Here is a 12,030-nt window from a genome sequence, read left to right as displayed (position 1 = left end):
GTATAGAGGCTGTATCTCCTGGCATCTCTCAGGATATTCTAAATTTTGATTTCAATTTTACTACATCCCCACTAGTATGAAATTTGGGGCCCTGGTGGCACAGTGGGTAAGAGCTCAGGCTGCTAACCAAAAGGTCGGCAGTTTTAATCTACCAGCCACTCCTTGGAAACGCTATGGGGCAGTTCTATTCTGTCCTATAGGGACAGAATATAGGGTCACTATGAGTCAGAATTGACTCGACGGCAACTGGTTTGATTTTGGTATTGGTATAAAATTAAACTTTTAGCATGGTCTCAATAAGAACAAAGAAGTGGAAGAAGTATTGGGGTTCAACTTCATGTGTACCTTGGACTACAGAACCCCAAACTGATGGATTGTATTGAGAAAACAATTACATACATTTGTTATAAAAAATAACATTTTATGGCAATTTTTTGAATTTAAAAAGCGTTATGTTCTATTTTTAAAAAGTGGTATATGGTATATCCATACAATGGAACATTATTTGGCAATAAAAAGGAATAAAGTACTGATACATGCATGCTTCAACATGGATGAACCTTGAAAACATTATACTGAGTGAAGGAAAAAAAAAAAAAAAAACGACAGAACTGAAAAGAAGTCACACCTAAGCTAGTCACAAATGGCCCCATATTGTATGATTTCACTTTTCTAAAATTCTGGAATAGGCAAATCCATAGAGATAGAGGTTGTCAGGGGCTATGGGAAGGGGGGATGTGGAGTGACTGCTAATGTGTATGGGCCTTCTTTTGGGGTGATGAAAATTTTCTGGAATGAGATAATGGTGATGATTGTACAACTCTGTGAATACAATAAAACCACTTTATTGTACTATTTATAAGAGTGAATTTTATGGTATGTGACCTATATCTCAATAAAAATTGCTGCCTATCCTTTTCTTGTGAAGAAATACCATTTATTCTGAGTTTACAACTGTTTTCTACATTTGGCTGTTAAAGTAGCCTTTCAAAAATAAAGCAATAAAAGCCGTATATGAGAGATTTTAAATGTTTCTTTAGCAAAAGAAAGAGTTGGTCACTCTCTGTAACTTTCCAAATTTTCTGGTTTTTGAAATTCAGATGTCTCAGATCCACTAATCTGGGTCATACTGAGGCAAAAGAGGAGTCCAAATGAAGATACTACCCATGTGCCTCCAGAAATGAGCAAGTTTTAAGAATACTTGATGTGATATTCAAATTAATATTTGTTTCTTTGGTTTTTCTGTCAATTATTTTAAATTATCTCTATGACTTCCCTACACCTCACCTGTTTATGGACCTCTGAGTATTTAACGGCATTCTGATAGGAAACTAGAGCCTCACAGACCTCATGCATTAAACAGTTAATTTGAGGTTTTTAAAAGTGAAATAAAGTCCCTGGGTGCTTCAAATGATTAAGTGCTTAACTACCAGACAAAAGGTGGTTTGAACCCACCCAGAGGCACCTCGGAAGACAGTCCAGGCAATCTGCTTCTAAAGCGCACAACATTTAAAGCTCTATGGAGCAGATCTACTCTGCACACTCATGTAGCCATGAGTCGGAATTGACTTGCAGCCATCCCCAACAACGACAAAAGTAAAAACTCATGACCTTAAATCTCAAATGCCTGGGAAGACTGGAACATCCAGAATTACCCTTGAAGGGGTTATAAGCATTAAGGGCCATCCCTTTTCTTCTCTTCATTATCAGTGAATGTTTTTTTTAAGCTGTAGAACTCTAGGTCACAATCAATTAAGATGTCGCATTCCTCTCACCCATGAAAGTCAGTCTTTTGGCCTCATGAGTGTATTAGTTTCCTAAGGCTGCCATAACAAAATATCACAAAGTGGGTGGCTCTAAAGATCAGAAATTTATTGTCTCAAAGTTCTGGAAACTAGAAATTCAAATCAGGGTGTTGTCCATGTTGACTCCTTCTGAAGGCTCTCAGAAAAACTACTCCATGCCTCGCTCTTAGCTTCTGGTGGCTTCCAGAAATCCTTGGCATTCCTTGATTTGCAGCTGCTTCTGCCTCTTTCATGGCATGGCTGTCATTCCTCTGTCTAACCCTGTCTCTGTGTTCTGCTCTTTCATAAGACACCACTCAGATGGGATTAGGACTCTACTACTCTGGTATGACCTCATGTTAACAACTGATAATATCTTCAAAGATCCTATTTCCAAACAAGTTCACATTCACAGGTACCAGTGATTAGGACTTCAACATAACTCTTTTAGGAAATATAATTTAGTCCATAACAATGTCCTCATAGAGACCCCAGTTGGGTTTCCAAGGCTGTAATCTTTATTTGGGTAAAAGTTAGAGCTAAGAGATGGCATGAATAAATCTTCAGTTCAAAGCCTATAAAAGCAGATTGCCACATATTTCTCCTGTGGAGCAGCTGGTGGGTTTGAATTGCTGAACTTTTGGGTCGTAGCTGAGCGCTTTAATCACTGCACCATAGGGTCACAATGAGCCAGAATTGACTCATGGCAATTTTTTTTTTTTAAATATAACAATCTGCATAATAAAATTTCACAATTTTACTCCAGCACACAAAGTTGCCATGATTGCTTAGGGAAACACATGTTCCAAGGGTCAGTTTGTGCTATTGATTTTGCTTTGTAAAGTTTAATATTTGTTCTTCTGCAATTATCTTCTTTTTTTCTCTAAAGGATATTATCTTGTTTCCTGATTTGAACTTTCATCTCTATGAAGATGGCTTTTAAATATAATTTCCAACTTTGACCTCTCTCCTGAGTTCCAATACATTTTTTTTTTTTTCATTCTCTTTTGGGTACTTCTACTTGGATAAAATATTTCATTTGCTAAATAAATGTCTAAAACCAAGCTAATAAACTAGAATATGTCCAGAGAAAAGTAACCAAGATGGCCAAGAGTCTATAAAGCATTTCTTAGGAAAATAGCCAAGAAACTGTGGTTCTTGTCTTAGAAAAGATAATTATAAGGCAAAATATATGAATTTCTTTAAAATATTTGAGGGGTCAAGGCCATATTGCTGGAAGCATAGTTCCTTGTCCAGTGAAGGCATGCCTTAATAATCTTTGTATCACTTTTGTAATAATCTTTGTGTTGGCACTTCGGCAAGGGATAGATGGATAAATAGATACAGGGAAACATCATCAATATATTTCAGAACTGTCCACTAATTAGAACTTTCCAGTAATACAGTAATGTGCCTCTTAACTTGATGATGATTTCCTCCGTTAGTAGAAATGTTCATGAAAAGTTTGGATAACTTCCATAAAAGAAATTATAAGTAATCAATTCTACATTGGGTGAGAAGCTGGACTAGCTGTTAGTTCAGGGTTCCTGAAGAACAATGGACTTTGCCAACACTGATGGGACACAAAGTAAGAATTCTATTTGGTTAGATGCAGATTTTGATTTGTTACTTCAACATAACCTATCCTACCCTGATGAATGCAGAGTCTTTGGTGATAGCTTTGGATAGGACTATAGCATGTCATGTGGCCTAAGAGAAATCAATTAACTTGTCAAGCCAGGGTTTACTTATTAATAAACACTGAAGACTAAATGATCTCTAAGGCTCCATCTACGAAAAAATGATATAACACCATGATTCTGTGAGTCGAGGAAATTCTCTAGGGAAGTAGTAGTACTACCAAAAATGTAATGCTTAGTGGCTGTACAAGATCGAAAGCTATTAATTTTTTTTTAATAATTTTTATTGTGCTTTAAGTGAAAGTTTACGAATCAAGTCAGTCTGTCACATATAAGCTTATATACACCTTACTCCATACTCCCACTTACCCCCTAATGAGTCAGCCCGCTCCCTTCTTCCAGTCTCTCCTTTTGTGACCGTTTTGACAGTTTCTAACCCTCTCTACCCTCCCATCTCCCCTCCAGACAGGAGATGCCAACACAGTCTCAAGTGTCGACCTGATACAAGTAGCTCACTCTTCATCAGCATCTCTCTCCAACCAGTCCCTTCCATGTCTGATGAGTTGTCTTCGGGAATGGTTCCTGTCCTGGGCCAACAGAAGGTTTGGGGACCATGACCTCCGGGATTCTTCTAGTCTCAGTCAGACCATTAAGTCTGGTCTTTTTATGAGAATTTGGGGTCTGCATCCCACTGATCTCCTGCTCCCTCAGGGGTTCTCTGTTGTGCTCCCTGTCAGGGCAGTCATCGGTTGTGTCTGGGCACCATCTAGTTCTTTTGGTCTCAGGATGATGTAAGTCTCTGGTTCATGTGGACCTTTCTGTCTCTTGGGCTCATAGTTATCGTGTGACCTTGGCATTCTTCATTCTCCTTTGATCCAGGTGGGTTGAGACCAATTGATGCATCTTAGATGGCCGCTTGTTAGCATTTAAGACCCCAGATGCCACATTTCAAAGTGGGATGCAGAATGTTTTCATAATAGAATTATTTTGCCAATTGACTTAGAAGTCCCCTTAAACCATAGTCCCCAAACCCCTGCCCTTGCTCCGCTGACCTTTGAAGCATTCAGTTTATCCCAGAAACTTCTTTTGCTTTTGGTCCAGTCCAGTTGAGCTGACCTTCTGTGCATTGAGTATTGTCCTTCCCTTCACCTAAAGTAGTTCTTATCTACGAACTAATCAGTAAATAACCCTCTCCCCCCGCCCGCCTCGTAACCACAAAAGAATGTGTTCTTCTCAGTTTATACTATTTCTCAAGATCTTATAATAGTGGTCTTATACAATATTTGTCCTTTTGCGTCTGACTAATTTCACTCAGCGTAATGCCTTCCAGGTTCCTCCATGTTATGAAATGTTTCACAGATTCGTCACTGTTCTCTACCGATGCGTAGTATTATTCCATTGTGTGAATATACCATAATTTATTTAACCATTCATCCGTTAATGGACACCTTGGTTGCTTCCAGCTTTTTGCTATTGTAAACAGTGCTGCAATAAACATGGGTGTGCATATATCTGTTTGTGTAAAGGCTCTTATTTCTCTAGGGTATATTCCGAGGAGTGGGATTTCTGGGTTATATGGTAGTTCTATTTCTAACACTTTAAGAAAACTCCAGATAGATTTCCAAAGTGATTGTACCATTTGACATTCCCACCAGCAGTGTATAAGAGTTCCAATCTCTCTGCAAAAAGCTATTAATTTTTGTGGAGATAATGGATTGCTTTCCAGTAACTGCCTTTGGAGATTATGGATATATAGGAAGTCATGTCACAACTTTTTTATGTAGGGTAGTCAAAACCTTCCTTCAACTGTGATAGGAAACTAATACATAATAATTAATAAATACTTTTTATTGCAGGTATTTCACAGGTATTAGCTCACTCAGTATTCTATCGTCTATCTACCATCTATCTATCTACCTCTCTCTCTCTATCATCTATCATCTATTCATATTCTATCTATCAAAGGTAGTGCTAATATTTTCTGGATTTACTAATGAAGAAACTGACACCTCCAGAAAATACAACACCTTTCCAACCAAATAGCAGTACTAGGATACAAACTCACATTTGTATGGGCCCTAAGCTCAGGCTCTTATTTCCTAAAATATTTTGGAATAGGTTCTCCTTTACATACAGCTAAATTTACCTCATCTACCAAAAAAAAAAAAAAATTTTTTTTTTTTTTTTACCAAATGTACCTTCCTTGCCTTTCAATTTTGGTCACATATTGACTTTTCCAAAATTATTTCTACTCCCTTCTTCAAAGTTTCTCTTCATTTTTCAAAAAGTTTCTCTGCATTTTTCCCTTTATTATTTTTTTCACATTTACCTTCTCACACTGCTACTATTGTTTGCCTTCTAGTTGATTCCGACTCATAGCAATCCTACAGAACAGAGTAGAACTTCCCTACAGGGTTTTCTAGGCTGTAATCTCTACAGGAGCAGATCACTAGGTCTTTTCTCCCATGGAGCTGCTGGTGGATTTGAACTGCTGATCTTTCATTTAGCAGCTGAGCACTTAACCATTGTGACACCTGTTACGATCTATTACTCTGTCTATAATTTTAAGTTCTCAATTCAGAAAAACAAGCAAAACTACTAAATTATAAGTTGTGTGTTTCTATCACTGTGAGAAAAATACATCATTTTGTATTTGTACAGAAAATTAAGCAACAGATTGAACTATTCCTAATCAAATACTCTCTGTTTTTCTTTTTTTTAATCTATTTTTGAATCTTTTCTGACACACCCTTGACATACATTTTCCTAATTCCATTAACCTTGACTTTCGTTTTCTATCTGTTCTATAGCATCAGTAGAGATTCAGGGCCAGCTAGGATATGCTTGGCATAAAAATATCAGGCATAGAAGAATAAAAACATAAAGGGGAATTCTTGCCATATGCAATACAAATGAATAATAAAAATCTATCTTATTACTCAAAAAATCTGAATTCACAGTGGTAACGATGTTAGAGGAATAAAAATAAAGCTATAGCTAAGATTTTTTTTTTTTTTTGGGAGGCAAAAAATATTAAATCTAACTTTGAAGACCTAAGTCTTATAAGGGCTTAATATTTTGTCCACAGATTTTTAAAGACTTTGTACATAGTCTTTGACTAATAATAACTTTTAACCATAAAACAATAATTTTATAGCACTTTGTTTGTAGTGTACATTGTAGTAATCTCCCCAACGTTTCTTCAGCCCTCACCCTTGCAATGCTGCCATCAATCACAGTTCCACACTGATGGCCCATCATTGTGTAACCCAATCAAAGTAGTCCCATTTTCTTGCCTTAGTGGTTGATTCCGTAATCACATAGCTGAAGTGATTGATTCAGCAATGGCAATGTGACACAATTAAGGCCAAAGAGATGTAAGGACAAGTTAACTAATTCTGGGGAGCTACTTCCTTCTCCTTTTGAGAAAGAGAGAGCTAATTATTTCTCTTTTTAGATGCTATAGAAATGAACTCTGGAACTGTTGCAACTACCGTGAGAGAAGCTAGCCTCAGAATAAAGTTGATCCCAGAAGGCAGAATGGAAAGACAGAAACAACTCAACCCTACAGCCTGTCCTGCAGATAAGCCCTCCACGTACATGAGCTAATCAAGCTTATTTATTGCTTAAGTCAGTCTGGATTGAGTTTTCTATTATTGGAACATGTATAATGAATCCCAACTGATACATTATTTCTTTTGCTTCTTATTTTCCAATTTTGCTAATAATACACAAATATATCCATGTACATTTATGACGATATCTCAAATGTCAGATAATTTAGATCATATGTCAATATTAGAAGCTTTAGAAGAAATTAATTTATAGGACTGTTTTATGAAAGTAACAAAATAGAATTTGGGAAATCAGAGAAACCTTAAATTATGTGAGAGATCTTTGAAATATATAAAGCACACTGATGATAAAATAATAATAATTTCTCCTTAATACTTATACATTGTAAAAATGTATTAAATCTTTCATTCACTTGTGGTATTTTTATTTATTGTTAATCTATTGTTTCAACTAACCAAATATCCAAAATATAGTAAAAGGTACCTCCCCTAGCCTACTTAGGCCCTCAGTGACTTACACTCTCCAATGATAGTATCTGCCTAATGCATTAAGTCAAACAATGCTGTGTGGCTTTCAAGGCTTTTCAGAATCTGGGCTCTCCTTGTTCTTCCTACATATTGTTGGCATTTGCCCACATGCACCTACCTTTCCAGACTCTCCACTGCTCCCCTCCCCTTCCCTTCTTTTCCCTTCGCCCTAGATACCATCTTAGTTTTTACATCTGTGCTTTTTGGTTGAGCCCTACCTACCTCCTCTAAAAATGGAACTTTTCTCTACACATAAGCTGTACCACAGTATGGGCTCTTTGGCGCTGATTATATATTACCATGCCCATCTCCTCTAATGCTTCAATGTTTTCCTGTAATTAGGTAGTCAGAGCCTTGAGAGCAGAAATTGAGATTTATTTTTCTTGTAACCTCTAAGGCTTGAAGCACCATGTAGTAGATATTAAATACATATTTACTTGATTAATTAATCATGTTTTTAGTATTTATCAGAAACTGATTTTAAAGGACTAGATTGGCTTAGGGCTTCCAGATTTAGCAAATAAAAATATAGGATGCCCAGATAAATTTGAATTTCAGATAAACAACAAACAGTTTTTTGGTATAAGATACCCCATGGGATATTTGGGACACATTTGTAATAAAAAGTTTTTTTTTTTTTTTTTTTACCTAAAACTCAAATTTAACTGGGCATCCTGTATTTTATATGGCAACCCTAGATTGGCCTGGCCTAAAAAAACATTGTTTAAAAACATGTGTGCTTATTTTTGTCAAATTAGAGCTAAATACCACATTTTGCATGGTTATGCCTTACAACGTTTTGCTAATCAAATCGCACAGTGTGTGTAATGCTCTGCATTGTTCCACCAGTCAATGACAACAAGTAGACTGGATACCCATTATGTGAAAGATGTCACTCATGACTGTGTATAGGGAATGCAAAGATGAATACGGTACTATCTCTGCCCTCAAGAAGCTCTTAATCTGGGGGGAGAGACAGCCCATTTCAGTCCAACCTCTATTTGGTGTGCAAGCCTTTTGCTAACCCATGTGGCAAACAAGTTTGCCAGGTCTGACCCAGTCCTCATGAGGAAAGATCGAAAATAACACAATGCACTCTAGGTTATCAAAATTAAGCATGTAGACAACCAATGTCATAAAACAATTCGTGTATAAATTTTTGAATGAGAAACTTAAGAAAAGAATTATGTTTTTGAAGTAAACATTGTAATAGCTCTTGTCTTTGAAGTGTTATGTAAATACTATAATTCACACTACAAAACAATTATTCGTAATTTGTTTTGATCAGGACATTGGAATTTCAGATATTACTAATGAAGTTAGTTTTTATTATGGTAGATTCTTTTTTTCGTTACTGGATATTAAATATGCATTTTTTTTTCAGCACAAGCAATGAAAATGGACTGCAAAACATTTTTTCCCCTCTGAGCCATTATGTAAGTCCTTCACAGGTAAACGCTGTACTGTTTTCTTAGCTTGAGTCGCTTATTTAGGTGATTGTTAAGATCCAGTGTTTTAGATTGAACCTCTCTGCTGTGTGGCTTTGGTCTACTTTAGCTAATCTCTTATCATTCAGGAAACCCTGGTGGCGTAGTGGTTAAATGCTACGGCTGCTAACCCAAATCCGCCAGGTGCTCCTTGGAAACTCTATGGGGCAGTTCTATTCTGTCCTATATGGTCGCTACAGGGTTGCTGTGAGTCAGAATTGACTCGATGGCACCAGGTTTTTTTTTTTTTTGGTCTTATCATTCAATATTTTCTGCAATGGAGAACAAGGTCAGAGAGACATTTTCTTTTTGTAGCATAATATCATAATGGCATATGTGTATGTGTGTGTGAAGTTTGATGTTAAAAATTTTAGCTAAACTTTATTTATTAGCTATATACCACATAAATTCAGACATTTATAATAATCAAACATTTCAAATTCATGTTTTTCATAATAGTAATTTCACATACGTGTGTGTGTGTGCGTAAACGTATTTCTTAGACTTGGAACATATAATTCAAGTTGTAACATGATGTCACCTTAACATACAACATGTAAATTTTCCATTCAGAAATAGTGTCATATTTTTTCTATCTTTCTTAACAGAAACTATTGATCTCAACCCACCAATTAGTATTATCATAGAGGCTATTTTAAATTTAAAAAATGAGGCATAACCCATAAAATGATGATTTTCATGGAGTACACTTTGTTACCAACATATCACATGAAGCTACAAATTGGGCAGATGAAAATATCGGGCGAAATTTATCAATTTGAATGATTTGCCCATTACCCAGACAGAAAGCCATAGTTAATATTATCATTATGCCAAGTCTTTGGAAATTATGAAATCCTCATTTACAGTGTATATTTAGGCTGTCAAAAATTACCTTGGGTAGCTCTTCAATTTGATTGGCATCTAGATAAAGCTCCTCCAATGTCCGTTCAAAGTTAAAGACCTCCTTTGGCACCTGCTGAAGACTGCAGTGGGAGTAATCTAAAACTGAGATGATTTCTTCTTCACCTCGGAAACATCGGCACGGCACCAGACGGCCGATGATCTTCCGTTTGGTGGTCATCTCCAGGCACTGCACTAGAGAAACACAGAAAGGAAAAAAAAAAAATGATTAATTAACAGTCTTTTGAAGGCATTATTGAAAAATCTAAATCTTAGGTATTTAATTTTGGTTCACATTTTATGATTCCATGATGTGTGAAAATTTATATGGGGCATGCACAAGCATTACATCACTTAATCCTTAAACAGCCTTGCAAGGTAGGTGAGATATGGTTTATTCTCATTTAGCAAATAAAGACATGGATTCAGAGAGGTTAAGAGACTTGCCATCATCACACAACTTTTACAATTGCAGCACTGGGCAGTAACACAATCCTTCCTTTAAATTCAAATCTATCTCCAATATACCAGGCCTATACTCTCACTCGAAACATGGGTCCATAATACATTTGAAAAATTTTATTAAATTACATATTTTACAAATTATAGCACAGAACAGAAACCTCCAGATTCTGTTAAAATTATGTGTATTATCCCATTTCTGCAAAAATATTCAAGTTTCACCCTTATTTTTATGACGTCCTCTCTTGTTGTTGCTAGGTGCCATCGAGTCGGTTCTGCCTCATAGTGACCCTATGCACAACAGAACAAAACACTGCCCGGTCCTGAGCTATCCTCACAATAGTTGTTATACTTGAGCTCATTGTTGCAGCCACTGTGTCAGTCCACCTCATTGAGGGTCTTCCTCTTTTCCGCTGATCCTGTACTCTGCCAAGCATGATGTCCTTCTCCAGGGACTGATTCCTCCTGACAACATGTCCAAAGTATGTAGAACTCAGTCTCGCCATCCTTGCCTCTAAGGAGCATTCTGCTTGTACTTCTTCCAAGACAGATTTGTTCATTCTTTCGGCAGTCCACGGTATATTCAATATTCTTCGCCAACACCACAATTCAAAGGCGTCAATTCCTCTTCAGTCTTCCTTATTCATTGTCCAGCTTTCACATGCACATGATGAGATTAAAAATACCATGGCTTGCAAGTGGGAGAACGGAGTAAGGTGTATAAAAACTTATATGTGACAGTCTGACTTGATTTGTAAACGTTCACTTGAAGCTCAATAAAAGTTAAAAAAAAAAAAAGAACAAAAGGAGAATGGATATGGGGAAGCAATTGGCAGTCTCTGTCACATCAATGGAGCCCTATTAAGTGAACGTAAAACACACTTTAAGTTCAAAAAAAAAAATACCATGGCTTGTGTCAGCTGCACCTTAGTCTTCAAGGTGATGTCTTTGCTTTTCAACATTTTAAAGAGGTCCTTTGCAGCGGATTTACCCAATGCAATGCGTCTTTTGATTTCTTGACTGCTGCTTCCATGGCTGTTGATTGTGGATCCAAGTAAAATGAAGTCCTTGACAATTCAATCTTATCTCTATCATGATGTTGCTTATTGGTCCAGCTGTGATTCTTCTATTCTTTATGTTGAGGTGCAATCCATACTGAAGGCTATGGTCTTTGATCTTCGTTAGTAAGTGCTTCAAGTCCTCTTCACTTTCAGCAAGCAAGGTTGTGTCATCTGCATAATGCAGGCTGTTAGTGAGTCTTCCTCCAATCCTTATGCCCCGTTCTTCTTCATATAGTCCAGCTTCTCGGATTATTTGCTCAGCATACATATTGAATAGGTATGGTGAAAGAATACAACCCTGACGCACACCTTTCCTGACTTTAAACTAATCAGTGTCCCCTTGTTCTGTCTGAACAACTGCCTCTTCATCTTTGTAAAGGCTCCTCACAAGCACAATTAAGTGTTCTGGAATTCCCATTCTTTGCAATGTTATCCATAATTTGTTATGATCCACACAGTCGAATGCCTTTGCATAGTCAATAAAGCACAGGTAAACATCCTCCTGGCATTCTCTGCTTTCAGCCAGGATCCATCAGACATCAGCAATGATATCCCTCGTTCCACATCCTCTTCTGAAACCAGCCTGAATT

General features: G+C 36.8%; 1 protein-coding gene across 1 annotated transcript in view; it reads right to left on the bottom strand.

Annotated features, from left to right (window-relative positions):
• LRRC7 (leucine rich repeat containing 7) overlaps nt 1-12,030 on the bottom strand; it is a 617,060-nt gene that overhangs the window by 341,959 nt on the left and 263,071 nt on the right. The window contains exon 3 of the mRNA XM_049879569.1: nt 9,910-10,112. Within this exon, the coding sequence (XP_049735526.1) occupies nt 9,910-10,112 (203 nt within the window). The remainder of the gene's footprint in view (nt 1-9,909; nt 10,113-12,030) is intronic.

The sequence above is a fragment of the Elephas maximus genome, chromosome 3 (genome assembly GCF_024166365.1).
Source record: "Elephas maximus indicus isolate mEleMax1 chromosome 3, mEleMax1 primary haplotype, whole genome shotgun sequence".
In the NCBI taxonomy this organism is placed as follows: Eukaryota; Metazoa; Chordata; class Mammalia; order Proboscidea; family Elephantidae; genus Elephas; species Elephas maximus.
The sequence above is the reverse complement of the archived record's forward strand: the minus strand, read 5'-3'. Positions and strand labels throughout refer to the sequence as shown.